The sequence below is a fragment of the Rhinolophus hipposideros genome (assembly GCF_964194185.1).
Source record: "Rhinolophus hipposideros genome assembly, contig: HAP1_SCAFFOLD_90, whole genome shotgun sequence".
In the NCBI taxonomy this organism is placed as follows: Eukaryota; Metazoa; Chordata; class Mammalia; order Chiroptera; family Rhinolophidae; genus Rhinolophus; species Rhinolophus hipposideros.
The window spans coordinates 122,892-147,162 of record NW_027668818.1 but is presented as its reverse complement, the minus strand read 5'-3'; the positions used below and the strand labels follow the sequence as shown (position 1 = coordinate 147,162).

At 39.9% G+C, this 24,271-nt stretch overlaps 1 protein-coding gene across 1 annotated transcript in view; it reads left to right on the top strand.

Moving 5' to 3' along the window:
* The first annotated feature begins 469 nt into the window (after positions 1 to 469).
* LOC308495757 (uncharacterized protein) overlaps positions 470 to 24,271 on the top strand; it is a 43,696-nt gene continuing 19,894 nt past the window's right edge. The window contains exons 1-7 of the mRNA XM_081080732.1: positions 470 to 840; positions 4,275 to 4,389; positions 4,551 to 4,724; positions 9,831 to 9,937; positions 11,252 to 11,389; positions 13,733 to 13,803; positions 22,177 to 22,210. Coding sequence (XP_080936858.1) covers positions 590 to 840; positions 4,275 to 4,389; positions 4,551 to 4,724; positions 9,831 to 9,937; positions 11,252 to 11,389; positions 13,733 to 13,803; positions 22,177 to 22,210 — 890 coding nt within the window. The 5' untranslated portion in view covers positions 470 to 589. The remainder of the gene's footprint in view (positions 841 to 4,274; positions 4,390 to 4,550; positions 4,725 to 9,830; positions 9,938 to 11,251; positions 11,390 to 13,732; positions 13,804 to 22,176; positions 22,211 to 24,271) is intronic.

Genomic DNA, 24,271 nt, shown 5'->3' with positions numbered 1-24,271 from the left:
TATCTTGATTAAAGCAATTTTCACCCCAAAAAAAAGAAAAAAAATACAAGAGTTTTCTCTGGGAAATCAAGCTTTTAAATGCTTTTGTGTTTTATAAATCGAAATTAATACATTTCAGTTTTAGGGTACATAAAGGTATTTTTTCTTCTCTCATTTATGGTTTTTGCTTCCCCCAAGTTCTCTGCCTGTTACATACCTGTTTTCTTAATTCAGGAAATGAAATTTCCTATTTCATTTTGCTCAGACGACCCAGCAGAAGCCTGGGCCAGCGCCCACCGAGGTCCGAATGGAACTCAGCGCTGCCCACAGGCCACCTCTGAAGCTTGAGGCGCCTGGGCCTTGCACGTGGGCTCCGGGTGCCCTTGACCTTGGCCACGGGGCTCTGTGCGCACGCGCAGCCCTCGGCCTCTGCCCCGTGCACCGTTGCTTGGCGACGGCCGTTCTGGGCGGAGAGATTCCAAACCGCCTTGCTGTCCTGCGGGGATACTGTGGCGACTGGAGTTGGCTGCTCTAGAGGCTACTGTTGGCTGGGCGCGGAGAAAACAGGCGTGAGAAGTGCGGAGGAGGTTCTGAAGCCCGTGGCTTGGCCATGAGGAGGTTCATTGGCTTAGGGATTCTGAAGGTCAGGTCCGGCTTGGGTTTCCGAAGGAGACCCCAGAGCGATGGTGGTGGCTGGCAGCCTGAGACCGGAGGTGGGGTCACCTCGGAGTCCGGGTACTGCATCCGAGACAAAGATCTCCAAAAAATCCACAGAGCTGCCTCCAGGGGCGACGTGGCCGGAGTGCAGAAGCTGCTCTCGCTCCATCCAGAGAGACTGAACGACAGAGACCGGCAGAAGAGGTGAGCGGGCCTGGGGGGCCGCTGGGCACGGGCCGGAGGCGGCGGGGGCCTGGGAGAGGGGCCCACCTGCCGGCTCCCCCGGGAGGAGCGCAGCCTGGGCGGGGCCCTTACCTGGGGGCCAGGGCCCAGGCCCACGTGGTGAGCACCAGGACAAACTCTCAAGGTCCCGTCACTCATAATTCCCCTTATAAAGCACTTTACTGACAATGTTAAACCAATTTAACTAAATATCAGTAATAGAAATGAAAAGAAGTATATGCAGCATTTTACTTTTGATGTGCACAGTTTTAGACCACATTGTTAAACACTATAGAAAAGTCCGTAATGAGAAAACTAATTCCCATAATAGAGCGACTTGTGGGCTAAAAGTTCTTCAGCTAAAACCCAGTATCCGTTTTACATCAGTGTCCACCCATGTATGTATGGTGTTTATTGAGGGGCCTTAGAAGGGAAGCTTCCAGTGGAAGATGCCTGTGGTCTTGGCTAGGAAGACTCGTTTTCTCACCGTGTGTGCTCTTCCTCTAGTTATCAGTTTTCCATAAGCCAACTAAACTCTCAGGGTTTTAAAAGTTTTGGGTTGCACATGCTCTTTGATTGTAGTGATAAAATTAAGAATCATTCTGTATAGTAGACGAAGATTTGCCCTTCTAGGTGTCAACGGGTGCTGTATTGCCACAATTTCTTTACTAAGAGCTGAAAAGAGAGATAAATGATTGGAATATAGCAGAAAATGCCCAAACACCCTAATATATGCAGGATGTTAGAGCTTCATAGTGATGACATTTAGGGTTAGTAGAAAATATGAATTACTCATGAATGATGGAAAAATACCTGTTAAGTATTTGGAGAAAATTCGTTAGATTTTCATATCACAAAAATAAGATCCAGATGTACTGTAGATTAAAAACTATAAATACACGAAATGAGGAAAGTACCAGAAGAAAACAGAAATTCCTATTTATACATTTTTTTATGTTGGCGAAGACTTCAAAAAAACCAAGAGTTCAGAAGGTTGGTTGAGCAATATAAGAAATCAATAGTCTCTGTATATCAGATAATAATACTAACAAAGCACAAGAAAAGGTACTTGTAAATTATGTACAGCATACACATATCAGGGAAAAGTGTATCTTTGTTTTATAGAGAAGTGTCTGAAATCAACAGAAAAAAAGCAGTCGAATTTTGAATTTGACCAAGTTCTTTCTGTGTATCTATAAGTGACCAATACTTAGTGTCCTAGGTAAAAAAAAAAAAGGAATTAAAGTTGCAAAAGAAATGAAAACTTCTTTTCCATCCTCAAAGGTTGAGAAGATGAGGAACCATGGTACTTGTACAGCTGCTTCAAATTTAAGTTGCTTCTGACTTTTCAAAGAGGCAGTTTGGTGATAAGTACCACATTTAAAAATGTATATTCCCTTTACCCATCAATTTCAAGCACTAAAATATCTTTATGAAATAATTAGATAAATCACATACAATTTGCTTTTCTCAGCACTGCTTACAATATCAATGTCTTGTGAAAAATTCACATCAGCGGATTTCGTAAATAAATTGCAGTGCGTCTGTAGGGTGGAATTACCTGAGACCATTGAAGGTGGTATGGATAATACATACATGTTTACATGCAAAGATGTACTTTGGTAGATTGGAAAAGGAGAAAGCATTCCTTTGATTATATAGACACACACAGACTATGATGTTATTTTAGCCAAAAATATGTGCAAACTTGATATCTGAGTGTTTGTACTGTGACATTTTCTTTTTTAAAAAATCTGATCTCTACACTGAACATATACAGGAATTCTAGTAACAGCTTGTTATTAATAAAGTAATCCCAGGTAATATTTCATTATTCCCAGGAATATGCATCTTGTACAGATTAAAACAATTTCTCACTTCTATGTCCAAATTTTTTTTTTAAAGATTGGTATTTTCTGGCAACTTTTAGCCTCTTCAAAAGTAAAGGCAGTCTTTTTATCTGTGCTGGTAGAAGTTCATGTATCTATATTTCTGTACACACTTATTTTTTTATTATATAGAGCTTCACTACCTATAATATTAAATGATTTTTGATTCATCATTTTGGTTCTGTCTTTATGGAAATCAAAAATAGCACATATAAGTGATTATTACTATTGCAGAAGTACTGCATTACTATAAACATTTTGTTTAAAAACATTGAACTCTCCAGCTGTAGTTATCCCTTCTTTCAATGCATTTATTCATCAGATATACACTGAATACCTGTTATGGAGCAGACACAGTCTACTCGGGACTCTCAGAATCTATCTCTCAGGCCCTCTTCATCCTTAAAAACTTTATGTTGCCCAGTAGGAGCGAAATGAAAAATTGTAAATGGAAGTATTAGTACCTAATATCCATTGAAGCTTTTCCTCCCTCGTTTCAAACAAAAGGATTTCTCCAGTTAGGACATTGTGAACAGTGACCAAACTTGCTGTTTAGCTAGTGTACAATAGTATTAAATACGAGTATCGATCACTGGAAATCATCCGATTTTCATGTAATCTATGAATCAAAACAGTCAATGAAAGGAGCCATCCCTAGTCACTTGAATGCTGAGTCTCTTTTGGCTTCAGGTTTCTTGAAAATCAAAACAAGAATTTCTTGGTGATGTTAGTCCTCTTTCCCCATGATGCTCTTAAGAATGAACATTTATTTAGATGCCAACTTATGATGAGAACTACGGAGGAAGGTCTGGTGTGTTTCCATTATTTCACTTCACGTTAGGGTGGTAGGATGCCCGTTCTTGTAAATACCAGTAAGAAATTATTTAAATGCTCCAACTATACTTTCAAGGCATTCTGAATTATACATTGCCTTCCAGAGTCAGAGGTGTTAAAATATGAGAAAAGAAGCATCTTAGAATCACTGAAATACAGTGTTCTTTCTTAATCCTTAAAACACAGCTGCAAAGTAGGTGGAATGATATCATTTTACTTAATTGAAATGTTGTCTTTTAAAGTAGTAGTGATGGTAATGATTCTGATAATATTACCAAAGAGTTATTGAGCTGTGTGTTTTGTGCTAGGAACCTAAGTAAACACTTTGCATAGATTCCCATGTAAGCCCACAACAGTGTCCTGTGATGTTAACTACAGTTTTTATCCCCATTTTGTTGATGAGGAAATGGAGGCACACAAAGGCTAAGGGACAGCTAATAAGTGGTCGAGTTAAATTAGGATCAGACCCGAGTTGAGCTGATTCCCCAGGGCATGCTCTCTGTAGTCACATAGGCTGCTCTGTCCTTAGTGTGGCGAGTAACAAGAGCTCGTGAATATTGTACTTTGTGCAGAAGAAAACTCCATGTTGGTTCTGAAGGCATTGGAGTGGCGCGTCATGTTTACAATTGCGTGCAGAGCTGCATGTTTGAGACAGTGCCCTGTAATGTCCTAAATGTCCTCTCACCCTCATAGGACTGCTCTCCATTTGGCCTGCGCCTTTGGCCATGAGGAAGTGGTGACTCTTCTAGCAGAGAAAAAATGCCAGATGAATTTCGGTGACAACAGAAACAAGACAGCTCTAATAAAGGTATGTGGTAGCCAGGTCTGTCAACAGGAGATGGATTTTATTTAACTATTTAGAATAAAAATGAAATAGTTTCAATCAACTATAACTAATTGTGGAAACTTGTGGAATGCTTACTTTGAATTCCCATAATTTACCGTTCATTTAATGACGTATCCTGACAGGCCGTGGAGTGCCAGGAAGAGGAGTGTGCAACAATCCTACTACAGCATGGAGCGGATCCACATGTGAAGGACTTCCGTGACAACACGGCTCTCCACTACGCGGCCATGGGGCACAACACCGCGATAGCTGAACTGCTGCTGCAACACCAGGCAGACATGGAAGCAACCAATGAGGTATAGATCCACAGACTGTATTTACACAATATTTGTAATACATGTGTTTCAGCCACAAGCATTTTATTTCTAGTCGATATATACAGCATGCTGTACACCTGGCCCTGTCGCCATAGAAACAAGTCCAAAGCCAAGTCAGGAAGGGGAAATGGGGTGGCCACAGAAAGGGCCCAGTTCTGTCCTGTAAGAGTCCTGTTACTGCTTAGGAGTCGGTGCCAGGTTCACTCACACCAAGGACTGAAGACCCCGGGGGAGGGAAGTATGTGGGGGTGGCTGCTGCAGGGCAGGGCCTAAGAGATGGGTGTTCCTGGGGGTGGGTGGGAGGAGGAGTGGAGCCTGGGTCCCGCCAGGGAGCTGGGGGTGTGCAGGTAGGGAGGGGAAGCAGCAGGACACTGGCCCTGAGCACCCCAGGCCTCGGGGATTCTGAAGATTAGGGCAGGAAGGCCAGTCACGTTTGGACATCCAGCAAGGGCATCCACCTGCGTTCCTAGCCACTCTGCCAGCCACGGCCCCCCTTGAGGTCTCCACCTCGGAGTGGGGCTCCTGCTCAGCCTTGTGGAGGTGCTGGGCAGGTTTTAGGTGTACAGAGGGAGCAGGTGATGGGGACGCGTTCACCCCTTTTTGTTCCTGGACGTACATCACTGCTCGCCACTGCAACCCCAGCAGGAATGCCCTTGGTTGACAGAGGAAGGGTCAATTTTACATTTTTGGAAGCTCAAGCGTTCCCTGAATGCAAACAGTTGGAACTTAATTTTCTAAAATTTTACTTTACGTGATGATACCTCTAAAGTAGCAGTAGAGGGCACAGCTCTCTTTTATGCACTTACGACAAATTACGTGTGAAAACAAAACTTGTTACAGGCAACACTTCCTTTTTTAAGTGTTTTTTCACGTCCGAGTTGTTTTCCAATTAATGCAAAACAATGTAGGAAGGCAAAATTTGCCTTTGAAATTGGCTTTACCTTAAAACTCAAACAAACAAAAAAGCATTTTACAATATCATAGAAATCTTCCCGCTGTTGACAATTTTTTTTTTTTTTATAAACAAACGATTTATATAAAGCTATTTAGTACTCATTGGCTAAAGCCTAAGAGGGAAAAAGGAAAGGGAAAGGAAATAACCATCAGAAATATGCAGGGCAATTTGGAAATTTGGCTATTGAAGGGAAATAACAAGAAGAGGTTTTTCAAAACCTCATGGACACAGACAGCAGTTCAATATTTGCCAGAGGGTAAAGGGGGGAGGGGAGATAGATGAGGAAAAAGGGGTCAAACATATGGTGGTGGAAGGAGAACTGACTCTGGTGGTGAGCACACAATGCGACATACAGATGCTGTATCATAGAAATGACACTTGTAACCAACGTAATTTTACTAACCAGTGTCACCCCAATAAGTTTAATTAATAAAAAGAGGCTTTTTATTTTTGTTTTTCTTCAGTTTATGTGCTTAGTCAAGGTCCTCTTCAGTTTTGGGGGATAATAATCCTTAGTTTTGAGAGAGAGTTAGTGAGTTTTAAACTTCCCTGAGACCACATCTGGGAAGGCTCCGAATCCACCAGATTGCAGTGAACAGGCGGCAATTAAGTGGGAAAGGAGGGAAGGACAGACAATTAAGTGACATGTCATCTGTTCTGGCAGAAAGAGCCACCTAGGGAAGAGTCTAAACTCTGCTGTGAAATGTAGACTGTCCCATGAGAAGTAAGGGGTTTAGCAATAATGAAATCAAGTTGCATTTTAATTGTTAATCCCGTTTCCACTCCTACCCAGGAAATTAAGTGTGGTTTTCATAAGTGACATGTCTCTTCCACTTTTATTTGGCCTAATCGTCAATGTCAGAGGAAATTGGTGACTTAGGCTAGAGAAGAGACCGAAGGGATCGTCTCCCGGACTACTTCTCGGCTAGAATTCTGCTGGCGAATCACAGTCACCCTAGGAACTTGGAAACCATTTACAAGCTAGGCTCTTCCTGAAGGTTTTGACTATGGAAAGCTAATAAGGCCTGGACATGTGTTGTTTAGAAATATCTCCCTGAGATTCTGATACAACTCTTGGTTAAGAACTACTAGTGCAATGTATCAATTCGCAGATCTCAAATACTTAAGAAATCTCTAGAAGAGGTGGAGTGTGAGAGGTGATTCTCCTTCAGCTCTCTCCTTCCCAACACTCTTCGCCTGACTTTTGAACTGTCTGTACCTCTGGGCTCGAGAAGTGGAAGGAAATATCATTGGCGGTACCTGCTGGCTTAAAGAAGAAAACCTTTTTCCTTTCAGCCATCAGTCATTCACTGGTGCTCAGAGAATCTTTAGAAATTTGCTGATGGGTGGTCTCCTAATGCATAGAATCGGGCCCTTTAAGAGTTTTGCATGTTTGTTTGTGCTCAGGTTGTTAGATCAACAAATGCTTACTGCACGCAGGGTTTTCCTGCAGTAATAGGAAATTGTGAACCTACTTTTTTTGCCTGTTGTTCTGTAAATCTCCAGTTTTCTTTTCTTTGTTTTTAATTAAATTTATTGGGATGACAATGGTTATTGTATTTAAATGGGTTTCAAGTGTACATTTCTATAATGCGTCATCTGTATGTCATAGTATGTGCTCACCATCCAGAGTCAGTTCTCCTGCCTTCACTGTATGTTTGACCCCCCCTTACCCTTCTCTACTATCCACCGTCCCCCCCTTACGTTCTGGTCACCACTGAACTGTTGTCTGTGTCTATCAGTTTTTGTTTCCTTGTCTTGTTCGTCTGTTGCTTTCAGTTTAATATCCCTCATATGAGTGAAGTCGGATGGTCCTCGACTTTTTCTGTCCGATTTGTGTTGCATAGCATAATAATGTCATGGTCCATCCGTGTTGTCCCAAAGGGCAGCATTTTATTTTTTCTATGGCAGAGTAGTATGCCATTGTGTATGCATACCACATCTTTTTTATCCAATCATCTGTTGAAGGACAGTTTGGTTGTCTCCACTCCTTGGCCACCGTAAATGATGCTGCAATGATCGAAAGTGTGTGATAAATTCTCTCAGTATGTCTGTGAAATTCATAGAGCCGTGGCATAATCACGATGGTAGGTTTAAACATGAAATCCCATGAAGTTAGTAGCAATACAGATGGGAAGTGTCAATAATTTAGTGTCAGCAGTCCTATAATGTAATTGTCCATTGGATTAACAATCTGAAAAATGAATACAAATAGATTATGGTTTGAATAAGAATGGGAAAAATTCTTGAAGTGGGTGTAATGAGTCTAAATGACAGTTTTATTGCATGTTGGGGCCCAGTTTTTTAATGAAGCATATGATACTAAAAAACAGAAAGATTTTACATACAAATATTCACATTATACACAAACGTTTGGAAACAGCAGATAAAACATCCCAAGTGGGCCACGGACTAATTATGGCTCCTTGATATGTTTAGTTTACCTCCATATGTTGAGTGAACATCGAAAGTTTTGGAGACTCATGAAGAAATAAGGATGTCAAGCTTCTCCTAAAGAATCAAGCCTGGTCCCCTTGAGCCCTGACTACAGATGGGTGTCCTGTGGCGAGGCTGCGCCTCTTATATGAGACATGTGTTCCCTAGTGTGCTACTGTCCCCACCTGGCTTCTTCACTTACTTGGGTCACCTTCTTTGCCTCCGTAAGCACTGGAGTGTGCGATTCCTGTTTTATAGAATATTTTGATAAACGCTTCAAGATTTTCAAGACAGTCTATATTGATTTATTATACGTATTCTGTATTAATCACCTTAGAATGAGACTGAGTTTTTCAAGCTAGAATTCCTAAGTTGTTTTTCTTTTAAAAAAAAACAAAAAACAAAACACTTCCTTTATCATTATACGTCCTATAAATAATCATACCCATTGAAATGTCTTTAAGTCTTATGAGGTCAATGATGGTTATAGTTGTAGATGTTATGCATAGTCCAGGCAGTATTCTATCATCCTCCTCAACGTGGTTCCTTAAAAATGCAAGTGATTTAGTCACTTTCATGATGCTAAAAATCATCCATATAGATCAGTATTAAAACGTTAACTGATAAGCCATGATGTTTTATTTCGGAGTTATATTTTGCCTGAGCTATAAAATAATTTTAAGTAGCAATTAAAATAGAAACAGAATAAAAAACAGATTTTTTCAAAAAGTAGATAGGCATTGGGGTCCCAAGATTATCCTTGCAACTGAGAATAAAATTTCACATTGAGCTTACCAACAGCCAAGATAAAATCCCATCGTCTTATAATGGGAGAAAACCCATGGACCATTTAGTGATAAGCAATCAAAGGTCATTTGAAGCCTAACTCTTTTTAATTTAGAGTCCATTTCCTTAGTGACCCTTTTGGAGCAGGAGAGCCTGAAGTTGACATCTGGGATCCTGAGAACATGGATAGAAGAGAAGCAAGCAAGTTTGTATAAACTGCAGAAAACCTTCACTTCTGTTGGAAAGCTCTCCAAACTGTATCCCTGAAATTCTATGATACTTCAGATGTTAATGTTTGCCACAGAAAAGTATTGTCAAATCGGGATTAAGCGACCTGAAACACTTCTTTAGTAATAGCCATATAAAGCACAGTTTTATATTTCTCAAATACCGGTGATCTTTCTGGAATATTCCTACTGGGGCACAGTAATTAATTTCTGCTAAAGTACATATTCTTTGGAATATAATGTAACAAACTCTACCCCAGAAATAATTATTTAGGTTATCAATTCAATAAAACGACTTAAAGCATTTACGTCTATGTTTTCGAACTTGGAGATACAGGGATGAAGAATAGCCCCTGCCCTCAGAAAGCTCTGGGTTCAGGTGGGGAACGATAAAATAACTGCAGTATAGTGCGATAGAGATTGTGATGGGAGCAAAGTTCTTGGCACCAGGACTGTCAGTGTTTGAAGGGAGTTCTGGAGAATGAGGTGGAAGTCCATCTGTTAGAGAGGAAGGAGGAGGATATTTTAAAGGGAAGGAGCAGCAGATGACAACACAGAGGGCTACTTTTTATTTACTTTCTCTAGTGTATGTTCAAGTTTAGAGGATCTTTTATGAGTTTTCAAATTCAATTTAGAACTATCTAGCTTTTTAAGCTATAAATTGTTTTCTCTGTTTTACAGTTTGATTTTACACCACTTTTATTTGCTGTGTATAAGGACCGCTGGAAAATGGTGGAATTTTTACTCGAGAGACATGCAAACATACATGCAGTTGATAAGTGGAAAAGGTACATTTGTTTGTTCTTTTTTTTTAACTTAGAACTGTTTTAGAGCGGTAACAGTTACTCAAGTCAGAAAGATTAAATTAAGAAGAAGAGGATTAACCTATAATTTCAAAGTGAAAAATATCAGCACATCGTCAGTTAGGTAGAAAAGCAATTATTCTGCCTGGTGAACAGGAAGAACCGTAGCCTACAGGATTCATATTCATTTATGATATCGACTGATGTCATTTGTCATTGCAGTTTTTGGTCACATGGTATTATATTAGCTAAAGGGTTTTCACAGTAACTTTACTAGTTTTGTATAGTATGGACTCTAACTTAGTTTATGATACAATATTGGATTTAGTCTCTCTGACAGTTTTTTTTAACCTCTACTGTGTATTCAGGTTTCCTTAAAAGATGCACGTTAAACGTAAATAGGAGTTGATTTTGTTGTTTGGATGACTGCTTTAAATTGTTTTCTTCAAGGAATACTGATGTTATAGGGTTTGCCCTAAGTGACTGTGTATTACTACTACCAGATATTCCTCAGTTTTTATCCTTTTTCGTTTCTAGTCTATTTTGATGGTTTTTTTTATCATTTTTAATTGGTATGGGTAGAAGGGAGAAAGACAGCATTAACTGAATAAACTTCTTCTTTAATGAAACAAGTCATGGATGGGTGATTAAAAAAGAGATGGGCTTTCAGTTCACTCAAGACTGGCTTCAATGCTCAGCTTTCCTATGTGTCACGTGTGTGACCATGGGAACATTACTGTCATCACCAAACATGTTTCCCGATGTGGAAACGAGGGAAATAATATCTCCTTCAAGTATGGTCGTGTGTCTTGACCTGGCATGTGATTCAGTGCCCAGCACATGCTTATGAGCACCGTTAACTCAATGATGACAATGTTTACTAGAATTAGTACTAATATTATTGTTTTGAGCCTGCCAAGTAGCTTTAACTTGCCTGACTTCTAGCTGACTTTGGATGTACCATATATAAGACTAAGGAAGAAATGGGAAATTCTTTATTGAAATCTTCACCTACTTCAGATAAGTGACCTCAGCAGAGTTACTTGTCTATTAGAGAACTTTAAATTAGCACCTTCTAGGTAATACCCAAGTGGAGCAAGAGGCTTTTTTTTTGTTGTTGTTTTTATGTCCCTTCATTTTAGACACAATTTGGACATAATTTACAAAGATGAACACTTAAGCATGTAAATGGTCAATTCTATACAGATAAGCAATATATTGAACTTGGTAAAGTCTCTCAATGTTGCTGTTTACGTAATTTAAGTTCCTAAGGGTGAAGTTGTCTCTCCGTTATTTCAGAACAGCCCTCATGCTTGCTGCAAAGAATAAGTCCTCAAATACAGTCCGGCTTCTGCTTCAGGCAGGTGCAGATGTCTTTGCTCAAGATGACATTGGAAGGACTGCTGAAGAATATGCTTTATCTAAGGGTTTGACGGAGTAAGTGTGTACATTGAAATGGTAGTTATCAACAAACTGGGCTTCCAGACACTTTCACTGTTACTTCTTAGGGAACAGGTGAGACGTCCTAACTGGGGTCAGGCAGGGGGGGGATGGCAGTGAGTTAGTAGACATCCTCAGCCAGAAAACAAACAGTCAGACGTGTGAGACGTAGCGAAGGGACAGATTCCTTATCCCAGAACTTTGAAGACCTTTATCTTTAGGGATCCCCACGTTCTCCATTTCATTCCAAGCATAACCCCTGTGTTTCAGGTACCAATAATGTCTCTTCTCTGACTTTTCCAACTAGTTATTTGGGGGTGTAAATTGTACAGTTTAGCAGGAAATTCTCTATTTTCTGGAGGCTATTGGCTATGCTCCCCTCTTGAATTTTTCAAGAAGCCAGAGTGTTCCCTAAGTCCAAGGGGGACCATCCTCTTTCACAAGTTAGATGGAGAGGGAAGGAAGGTCATTCTGGTCATTCATTGGTTTCCATCGATTGTGTTGCTGCACGGTTGCTATAGAAACGGTCCTGTCGTCATGACTCCCTATGCTCCAAGGTTCCCTTGCTGATCCCGAGTCCTCTGTGTCCATGGTTTTCCACACTTGGACTTCAAAGTGGCGATATTTTTAACTTGACATGCAGATGCTCGCTTACATCCTTAGCTCCTATTCCAGAGCACCAGCTCCCTGTCCCGGGAGTCTGGACTTCTAGCTTTAGCCACACACAGCCTTCCCCAACACTGAAAAACTATGCGGGGCCCACATCTTAGCCCAAACCTCATAATGACTTACCCTTTTGAGTGTCTTGTTGTGTCTTCTGCCGGCACATGTTAGTTGGAACTTTCTGAGCTGTCAGAGAGGTGCCAGTAATGCTGCAGGAAAAGATCAGACTTTCCTTTCTCCTGTTACCAGATCTGTACCCCAAGGCCACTTGCTATCCCATGGAGTATCTTTCCTTAGGTCCTGGAAGGTCCCATACGCCTTTCCCAGAGTAGTAGACACTAAGTTGCCTGTGATTCCTTAGTTAAGATGAGGCTCAGTGATCTGTTTTCCAAAATAATGAAAATCTGGCCAGTGACTTGACTCTCCCTCAGGTTTCAGAGTATTTAAAGTTTTGCCTGACACGGAAGCCAGTAAACAGAAAGCTCTGGATCTAAAGGAGGTTACTTGGTGTTAGAATAGCTGCACCCCTTCCACGCCTCATGAGTGTGCATGTGTTCTATCTTCCAAGTCAACTGGGGATGCCTAGGAAGGTTAGAAAGATCTGAGAGGTCAGAGTTTCAGGAGGTAGACATGAGACGGAAGTAGTCCAAGCCAGGTCTTGACTTCTGTGACTTTTCTGCCACTGGTGTGATTAGCTACGATAATAGGGGCAGTTATGTTATCTACCTTATTGAGGTAACATATTTCTAAACGCATTTAATTACAAATTACATAATAGCTGAGATGTACTGAATTACAAACCACAAAGAGAGTAGCTGATAACCAAAATTAAAAACATTTTCTGTAAACTGCAACATTTGAATGTTAAATAGAACCTATGAAAAGCACACATTAGGTTTATTTGGAATTCCAAAATAATTTCAAAAACTAAAGCTCAAAAATACTTATTCCATTGCCTTACCATTTTGCTGTATTACCTATTTGATCCTCTGACAACCTGTAAAATAAGGCAGTGAGATGCTTGGTTTGTAGAGGAAAGCTCTGAGCCTAACAGCGGTGACTTCCCCGAAAACGGATCTTGTGGGCTATAGAACTAGGATTTCTGAGTTCTCAACTCTCGCCCCTGCTAATTCTAATTAACTGACTGAACTATGCTGCCCTCAGCATGACTGGTTCACCTTGCTCTTTTGTCTTCTTTAATCACATGCTTAAGAAACATTTTGTGCAACTTACTATGGGTTTTTTTAACTTAAATTTACAGGGGTGACATAGGGGTTTAACTTAAATTTATAGGGGTGACATAGGGGTGACAATAGGGGTAAAATTACATAGGTTTCAAACGTACAATTCTTTAATATATTGTCTATATATCACATTGTGTGTTGACCACCCAGAGTCAGTTCTCCTTCTGTCACCATATGTTTGACCCCCTTTACCCTTTTCTACTATCCCCTCTTCCACTTACTCTCTGACAACCACTGAACTGTTGTCTGTGTCTATGAGTTTTTGTTTCTTTATTTGTTTGTCTTTAGAACTTACAAAATTGAAGCGTATGGGATAATTCAAGTTTTTATATTAGCTCAGACATTACCTGAAATACTCTAAGAATTCCATGTTTTGATAAATGTTTTCCTGTCAGTATTAAAACAGTAATATTCTCACCTCTTTTATACATAGCAACGCCCAACTAATTTCTGATTATAAAAAGGAAAGGAGATGTAAAACGTCTTCTGACAGTAACAGTCGAGGTAAGACTCTTAATGGTGAAGTATTCTTTGTGGTCCTACCAGACATACAGTAAGACTAAGAAAGTTTTGCTATTGAAAGAGCTGTTAAAAAAATGTGTATATTGCATGTATATTTTTTCTTTGTTAGTTAATGTCTTTCTTCATAGTCTAGTATTCAGAATTATTATAAAAGTTAATTGTAGGTAATTTAAAATCTGAGAGAAAAGAAACTCATTTATCTAGTCATGACCCCTACAATCCCATATGATATTTATGTAAATAAGAAAAATGATTTTTAAATTAGTATGTTGTATGTTGCTTCTATAATCACCTTATAAGTTGGTCAATAAGTTGGACTTGTAAAAATAAATATTTGTTTAAATTTTACAGCAAATGGATTACATGTAGTGATTGAATTCTTGTTATTACATTGTGGTTTGTCTCACCATAATGTAACTAAAACTAGGAACTCAACAATACCTTCCTAGTCCCACAAACAAATGGCAAACAATAAGAGCTGCAAAACTTAGCCAGTGTGAAGGAATCGCAGTGAGACTGTTTTTAAAACGTATCTACTGATACAAGTCAGTAAAGCTGTGCCTTGTTGAGAAGCATGGGTTATTTTCCATGTGGATATGCCAACAAGGTCTCACTATTATCACCTTTTTTCCTCATAAGTCAAAACAGAGTGAGACATGTTGACCTCATTAGAAGATGTTTTCTTCTGTTAGTTGGATAGTTGTCATGACAGTGTAATTTCTCTAGAACAATATGCTCTGTAGCCACTAGTCAAAAGATAATCATAATAAATGTTCCCATAGCCTAACTTAGGACTCAAAAGATTATAATAAAAGTACAGAAAAGTTTCACAATGACAAAAACGCTATTCTACTCACTGAATGTGGCACCTTGTGCACTGTGCAATCTGAAATGCCCGAGGACCCCTTTAACTTAGTAGACCTCTATCAAAGCACTTGTGTCGGTGGTTTTGCAAGTTATAGGAAACACAGAGATGAAACGGAATTTGATCTTTAATGTGCCCCTAAGACTTTAGAGCTGTCCCTGGTTTATTTCTATGGTTTCTTAAAACAGAATTTTCAAGGGCGATCTTTTCATTTATTTATTTATTTGCCTCTGCAGCCATTTGCTGTGTAACCATCAGGTGTCTTTTAGGCACTAAGTGTTATTTTGATGTTGTAGAAGACAAGCATTTTAAAACCACAGTCCCTACCTCCAAGGGCGTGTTCTTATTATTGTCATTTTTATTATTTATTATACTTTACACAGTGCTTACTAGGTGCCAGAGCCCACTGAGAGCTTATAATTATCATTATTGTTTGTTATTCGGTGTGTAGTATCAGATCTGACAATTAAGTTTGAGAACTTGCCACCGTGCGCTTACATTGGCAGCACTGTACAAACAGCTCAGTAAGGTTTCATAACCTTGGTATATCAGTGTCTCAGAGTTGTGTTTGTGTTGATGTGTGGCTGTGTCTTGCTGAGTGGCAGTGTCTTGCTCGTTGTTGTTGCATGTTTTTGTGTGCCATTGCGAGGCTGTCTGAGCTTGAATCAGAGCTATGATCAAACATTAAATTTCTTGTTAAACTTGGCAAGAGTGGAAGTGAAATCAGGAACATGTTAGTCCAGGTTCATGGGGATAATGTCATGAAGAAAACGGCCATGAACAAATGGATTAAACATTTTTCTGAGGGGAAAGATTGTGTCACTGATGAAGAGACGTCATGGTGGCCAGAATTGACCAGAACTGAGGAAAACATTGCAAAAATTCATTGAATTGTGAGTCAAAATCATTGGCTGACTGTGAGAAGCATAGCAGACCAAGTAAACATCGATACAGAAACAGTTAGGAAAATTTTAACTGAAAATCTTGGCATGAGAAAGGTGTGTGCAAAAATAGATCCAAAGGGGCTCACCGATGAACAAAAGCAAAGGAGAGTCAAAGGTTGCCAAGACCTTTTGGAGAGGCAAGACAATGTTTTGAGCCGTGTTTTCACTGGTGATGAAACCTGGGTATACCAATACGATTCTAAAATAAAGCATCAAAGTGCACAATGGACGTCAGCCAATTCTCCATGACCAAAAAAGTTCTTCCAGTCCAAATCAAGAATCAAAACAATTTTGCTAACCTGTTTTGATATCAGAGAGATTATTCATTATAAATTTGTACCAACTGGACAAACAGTTAAGCATGTTTAGTTTTTGGAAGTTCTGAAAAGACTGCATGAAAATGTTAGAAGAAAACAACCTCAACCTTTGGCCCACTATTCATGGCTGTTGCATCACGACAATGCACCAGCTCACACGGCGCTGTCTGTGAGGGAGTGTTTAGCCAGTAAACAAATAACTGTATTGATATACTCACCCTACTCACCTGATCTGGTCCCCAATGACTTCTTTCTTTACCCGAAGATAAAGGAAATACTGAAAGAAAGACATTTTGATGACATTCGGGACATCAAGAGTAATACAACAACAGCTCTGATGGCCATTCCAGAAAAAGAGTTCCAAAATTGCTTTGAAGGGTGGACTAGGCACTAGCATCGGTGCACAGCTTCCCAAGGGCAGTACTTAGAATGTGACCATAGTGATATTCAGCAATGAGGTATGCAGCACTTTTTCTAGGATGACTTCGTGAACCTAATTGTCAGATCTCGTGGGCCAGACACTTTATGTCCATGATGATGATTTCGGTTGTAAAAACCTGGGTAGGATTTAAGGGAAGTATGCAGTGTGAGTGGGAGTTGGCCAGATAAAGAGGCAGGACCGTGTTGGGCAGGGGAAACAATAATCAAGATTACAGGTTTGGCAGAAGGAACTGCAGACATAGGCTAAGATACACAGTGAACTTCGCAGGATTTACAAGCAGTTCAGTTTTGATGGTATAAAAAGCGTGCTGTGGGAATGGTTGAGAAGGTGGTGAACACCTAGGTAAGGCGAGCTTAAGAAAGTCTTTAGTTCTAGAGAAAGGAGTTGCTCTTATCCTGTAGGCCTTGGGAAATATATCAGTTAGAATAGTTTAGCTGCAGGTAATAGGTGACCTAATTAACAGTGGTTACAACAGGAGGCACCAGGATGGTTTTGGTGGTTCTGTGATGCCATGAGTTGCCTGTTGTTGTCCCTGTTTCAGTTGTGAGGTTGTCAGTGTTTTGTTTAAGTCTCATTTGCTGGCTGGTTAATTAGCAACGGCTCCAAGCATCATATTCTCACAGGACAATATCCAAAGGCTGAAGGACTGCGTTTCTGTGGTATATAGTTGGCATACCACATTATATCAGTTCAGGTGTACAACATAGTGATTTGACACTGATATACCTTGCGAGGTTATCACCACAATATGTCTAGTAAGCATCTATCACCCTTCAAAGTGACTGTAATATTATTGATATTTTCCCTGTGCTGTTAACTACATCCCTGTGGCTTAGATATTTCATCACTGGAAGTTTGTACTTCTCATTCACTTTCTTTTTCGTTCATCTCTTCAACTCCCTTTCATCTGGGAAAAATCAAGTTGCTTTTTTGTAGCTATGGGTCTGTTTCTGTTTTGTTTGTTTTGCTTTTCTAGGTTCCACATATAAATGAGATCATAAGGTATTTGTCTTTTTCTGTCTTCTTTCACTTAACATAATACCTCTAGGAACTTCCACATTGTTACAAAGGGCAAGATTTCATCTTTTATGGATGAGTTATTATTATATCAGTTATATTAAGGATGAGTTAATTATTCTAATATCAGTTATAGTATTACTGTATACACACACACACACACACACACACCTCACACACATATCAAATCCTCTTTATGCATTCATCTATCGAAGGACGCCTATGTTGCTTCCATATCCTGGCTATTATATATACTGCTGCAGTGAACATAGAGGTGCAGATGTCTTTTCAAATTACTGTTTTGTTTTTTGTTGGACAAATACCCAGAAGTAGAATTGCAAGATCTCATGGCAGTTCTATTTCTGATATTTTGAGGAATCTCCATACTGTTTCCCCCAGTGAATATAACAATTTACAAATCCAAAAACAGTGCAGGCTCTGTTTTTCCTTTCCTCCACTTCCTTGCCGACATTTGTTATATGGTGCCATTTTGATGGTAGCCATCTGAGAGTAATGAGGTGGTATTGCTCTGTGGTTTTGATATCTGTTTCCCTGATAAACGGTGATGTTCAGCTATGTGATTCTTTTAAATAGGAAGAAGACTGAGAGGCTGCCAGTATATCCCTTAACATTTCCAGGCTAGGGTACAGCACATGCTGGTTCCCACAGCAGTTAGGGGTAAAGCAGTCACTGTGATTAGCTTAGTATAATCATTTTTCTTTGTGGAGCTGGAGAGAGGCCATGTTCTTTGTGTATTGGGACAGTAAATATCCACACAGCATTGTGGTTCTCCAGTGAGAATGAAGATGAAGAAATGGCAAGTGGGCAGGGACTCAGCAATGGTTACTGCAGGGATCATGGGAGAGTTTTGAGCAGACTAGGAACAAGATGAGACGGCATTCGGACACTCTGGTTGTGGTATAAAGCAGGGACCAGCAAGCTTATTCTGTAAAGGGCCTGATTTTAGGCCATGTGGTCTCTGTCATACCTACTCAAATCTGCCATCATGGTGTGAAAGCAGTCGTGGGCCAACTGAATAGGCAAGACTGTGCTACAGTAAAGCTTTATTTACAAAAATTGATGGCAGGTTGGAGTTTGCTGGCCCCTCACATAGAGGATAGATTGAAGAAAAGCACATGAAAATAAGTGGCAGACAAAGGAAGCTTTTACTTCCTTGGACTAGTATCAGTCCATTGTGATATTTTTCACCCATCCATTTTGAAAGAAAAAAAAGTCAGGAAGGTTAATTTATTCAATTTAACATGTTGGTCTTTGCTGGCTAATGTCTTTCTCATTTGTTTTGCTGAAAATAAATCCTATTCATTTAGGAAGCAACAATAAGAGTCGGTGGTGTTTCATTTCTTCCCCCTGTGAAAGCCATCTGCTAAGAGCCCCTGTTTGACTAGGGCAGTGGCTGTGGAAAAATAAAGCAGAGCCTGGAGAGTGTTATGGTTAATACAATTTAGTGATGATTGAATGTAAAAAGTTAGTGGGGAGTGAGAAAACTAAGATGATTCCTAGGTTTCCAGAATGTGCACTAGCATTTCAATGGGACATGAGAAGAGTGACTAGGACATTATCAGATGGAGAGAGAAGAACAGCAGGTCAATAGGGAAGACACGTTTTTTTCCTCTGAATGTTGAGTTTCTTGGTATATCCATGGGTAACTCATCCTACATGGATATAATTTTTTGTTTCCTTTTCACATATTCTGTTAACCACTGCTTTTTCATACTAGAGCTATGTTTTTAGTTTTATAAGCAATAAAGAGGTTTAGAAAGCAAAGGAACTCTATAATCAGTGTACATTATTATACTACAAGTGATAGTTATATGTTTTTCTGTAATTATCCCAGTTACTTGATTGATTCATAACTCTTATAAAAAGGACATAAACCCTACCTAGTTGTAGAAAATTGACAGTGTGATCTCTTCATTTGCTATATAGGAACTGATAGAACATGTTGTCATTAGGATGTTTTATTTTTTATTCTGATTAAAATAGGATGGTTGCTTGTTTTACAGTATTTTCTGACATCATTTCATTTATCCTCTTTATGCCTTTATTCAAATATATCTAGCTCTACAGGAATCTGCAAAAGAAGAATAAAAAAAAAACAAATTTAATGATAGGTAATCTGCAAAATCACCTTCTGACCTTAATCATGTAGAAAGCATCAACCCAAAGAATGAAAATTTCATATAATGCCATTTATTAGAGATTCTTAACACCACCCCTAGGTTTGGTTATTCACTAGAGCACTTTACAAGACTCAGCCTATAGCTGTACTAATGCCTGTGATTTATTACAGTGAGAGCAAAATCAGCAAAGAGAAAAGGTGTATGTGACAGTGTCTGACAGGAGGGAACCAGGCGCAAGTTTCTAAGACGCATGTCCTGTGGAGTTAGCAGGATGTGCTTAATTCCCCACTGTTAAATTCTGGCACCACATGTGAAATGCTGTCTAGTGGTACCGGAGTCTCATTAGACTCAGTGCCTTCATGGAGTGCTTTCATGGCACGCCAGTCACATAGGCAGCGTCCCCCTAGCAGGTGCTAACATTCCTGATTCCCAGAAGGAAAGCGAGTGTCCAGCATGAACCACCTTGTTCGTACAAGCATTTCAGGCACGGTGAGCCACACTTAGTTAGGGAATGGTGGGAACCCTCCCCATATGCAGGTTTCCAGATACCAGCCAAGGGCCAGCCATTCAAGCAGGACTTTCAAAGGATAGCAGTCAGGCCTGCTGTATGAAATCTTTTCTGCACAGCAGTTATAGGCATGACTTAATTTTTGGTGTAGCTTAAAATTTTATTTTAATAGCAAGTAATATGGTGACGTGCCTTGGTACTGGTTTTGGTTGTATCATCCATTAAAAATTGCAGTGCTGGTTACTTTTTTGCCTTTTCGTGAGTATTTCAAAGGTATTGTACATACATTACTATGGCAATAACCATGGCAATTACAATCTTTTTGTGTGATTAATGTTTCAATATAGCTTTTGAATAAAATCAGCACAATGATTTTTGATTTACAATGAGAATCAAAGTTGTCCTGTAAGTACAGGGACGATTCCATTTTGATTCACTTGGCATCCCTATTCAGCATGCTAATGCGAGATGTTCAGTCACGTTTATCAGTGATTTTCTTGTGTAAGTATTCCAAAAATCACTTGCTTTGTTTATGGCTTTTCATATGCTTCATTCGGTTGGGTGAATAATCATATTCTGATACTGGATCTTTATATTCATTTTCAAGGTGACTGTATTTTGAAAATAGCATTAATGTGTTCATATCTGGTAATAGCAGGTTCAGTGGAAAACTTTTTTTTTTTTTAATTAGTAAGCCTTCGTTTTTAGAGCAGGTTTAGGTTCAGGGCAAAATTGAGTGGAGAGTAGAGAAAGTTCCCTCAAAACCCATGTCCCCGTCCACACAGAGCCTCCCTCACTGTTGACACCCTGCCCGCGGGTGGTACATTCACGACGACCCATGAACTGCACTGACTCAGCATGACCACTCACAGCACACACTTGACGTTAGAGTTCACTCTTGCTGTGGTCCAATCTGTGGGGTTTGACAAACGTATAATGACAGGTCTCCCCCCTTCCAGTCTCACCCAGACTAGATCCACTACTAGATACCCTCTGTGGCGTTTCCTCAGCCCTCCCTTCTCCCTAACCTCCGGAAGCCACACGTCTTTCTACTGCTTCATAGTTTTGTTTTTTTCTGAATATCATATAGTTGGAATCATACAGTGGCCATCTTTTTGACTGTTTAAAAACTTAAAACTCCAGGGTCATTGAAGGTAGTTATTCAAGATAACCTCTTTGTCTTTTTGGGGGGGGGTGTTTGTTTGTTTGCTGTTATTCATCGGCTTAGGATTTGATGACATATGACTTACAAGGTAAAAAACCATGATTTCTATACACATTTGCCACTATGGGGAGGGATGAGAAAAATGGCATCACACGCTGCTGTACAGCAATAACTCTTTGGACCTTCCTGCTCTATGAGGTGAGCCGGATAGATTCTCCAGCAATGGAGGGAAACAGTCTTAGGGGTTAGACTTGATAAAACTGGAATCGCAAAGTCTTTCATACTTATCCTGCACTGGAGAGAGGGCCAGAAAGAGTCTGTTTCCTGTGTTTTGCCGTGCTGCAAAGCAGACTGCCTTTGACTAAGCTGCTAATGACAGGGTGTTTCATCCTAAACTGAACACCCTTGACTGAAGAGCGGCACAGCGGTACTGTGTCAGAGCAAAACAAGTGGACTCTCTTCTAACTGCTCTTCATGACAGAAGTGCAGAAAAATCATGCTATTTAAATTGGACCGTGTTAGTTTATGATAGTGATTTTACTACTGATACCATTTTCGTTCACTCCGATGGGTTTGGTAAGGATTACAATCATTGTAAGTAGCACTTGACTTGTAGCTATCAAATGATTGCACATCACGTTTATTTTTCTCTCATTAGATATAAATGTATAATACATACAAACATGCATAAGTACATGCATGTACATACATATGTGTACGTATATATGTATGAATATATAAATATGAATATATATACACACATATATATAGGAGAGGAAGTAAAAGTTCTTCATGTATTAATTGCCCACCAGTTGTATCAGTAACATTCACTCTACTATAGTCTTCAGGGGTGTTCCCAAAGAAATATTTTTTCATCACTTCAGTCTGATGCTTTCAAAGTTCTGTGTTTTTCTATTGTGTATTTACAATGTATTTGAATTTTTTTCTTTTAACAGTGGATGAGTGTTCTCAATGCGACCATGCAAGCAGGTAGGATTTTATGGATTTCTAAAATTGCATGTTAACTAAGAGACTGCGGAGAGAAGCCAGTAAGCTTTAATGAGTGTTCTGCTCTGGGCTAGACCCTATACTATGTGCCTAACATTGGTTATCCCAGGTCGTCGGCACAGTAGATTTGCAAAGTAGCTGTGCCGTTCGGCCGTTTTTATTCATTAGAGGAGTATGGTTCCAGGAGGTGGATTAATTTAACCCTGATTCCATAGTTACCAAGTGGCTGACATGTGATGTGACCTTCAGCCTGCTTGGTTTCCCAAGTCCGTTCTCTTGTCCCTCAGCCTATACTGAGAAGTGCCTGGACAGGACTGGATTCAAGATTCAGGTACAAGTCAGGTGGCCTCAGAGAGTCCCGTTTAGTGATGCCTTAGTGCTGATTTAGAAGTTTCCTATCAAGCCCAGTTAGCCCAAGCTCTGTCTTAATGTACTTGACAATTGCAGCAGTCACGAGAACCTTGTTTTCACCATCAGTGTTGAGGGCAGATGTCAGTTCGCTGTGGCCACAGAACCACAGGTTGTACATAAGCAAGACCTAATCAGATAAATGTTTTCAGGGATAATGCGATGTACCCTTCTTGGGACGAATCGTTGTTCTGTAAGTGAAGATCATCTATGTATACACTGTTGTGTTAATTCAGCACAAATTGAGAGGATATTTTTCATTGATTTTTCTACTTACTGACTCCCATTACTGTGTTTCCATTTAAGCTAGTACGCTTCCCTCATTCTAGGAAGTTTTTTCTTTTTTTCTAGTCTTTCTTCCTTCTTCCATGACTTTTCTTGATTTTTTACCTTTTTCTCTGCTTTACTCGGGGTAGTTTTGTTGCTGTTATTTTTTTCCACTTCTGCCAGCTAAGTATTCTCCATTTTTATAGACAGAACCAAAAATACATAGAATTCCAGGTGTTGAAGGAATGTTATCAATTAATTATTGCAAACACCCCTAGTACTTCATGCTGCCATTAATGTTTTGGTCAAGTGGTTGATCACATGAGGAGTTTGAACTCCCAGAGATTGAAGTGACTTATTTGACTACAGTGAGTGATGAAATGAGATTAGTATAGGTTTCTAAGCCCAGTACACTTCCTTCTTTATCATCCTTTGGGTGAGTGTTTTAATTATGGAAAGGTCTAGTGAATGCAATGGAAGAGGCTAAGAATGGAATTAGCAGGGGAATCCACGTTTCAATAGGAACAACACAGGTTGGGATAGGAATAAGGCTCTTAGAGCAGAGATTAGACATCAGATGAGGGAAAAGAGATCAGAATGGTAGGGTATGACAAGGTAAAGAGAAATTACAGGAAGGAAGGACACAGGATGTTGGTAGTTGTCTAAGTAGTTTTGCTTGTTGAATTGGAGGAACCAGGAAAATTTAAGGTTTGTGTGAAAACATATTAAACCTTTGAGCCTTTGGAAACACTCTCTTTATAGCAAGTAGGAATGTGGTATCTTCCACCTGCACCCGGAATTACAGAGGGGGTCCCCTTGAGTCCAAAGGCACTGGAGATTGCTGAACTACATAGATCTATGGCCCACAGCAGGTGTCTCGTCACCTCCACCTCTTTGCCCAACGCGCTGATGTCCTTCCCATGGAGATGGAGGGTTGGGCATTACTGTGAAAACAGTAATGGAGTTGGGTAGGTGGTAACATGCCTGTGTTGGGAGTGGATGACTGAGGCTCCATTTAGCTTGTTTTCCAGGAACAGCGAAATAGAGAACTCCTACTGTGGGTCATTTGAGCCCAACCTTGTTTCAGGAGTCTATGCCTTCGTAGGCTGAAGTTTTCAAGTTTGGAGATTGCCAGCAAGCTGTGCGGACAAGTGATCTGGGAGTGGGGAGGCTAACAACGTACATATTTGTTCTTTGACTTTTGTACATGTAAGCTGCAAACATTTCATGCATTTCAGGGACCTCACTGTAGTGTTTTTGAGTGAAAACAAGGAATGGGGTAAGTTTAGTAACTGCTTTCTATGTTAAAGAAGCAAGACTGCCGTTTTTGACCCACACAGATTAATCTTTGAACCAGGGACAGACCAT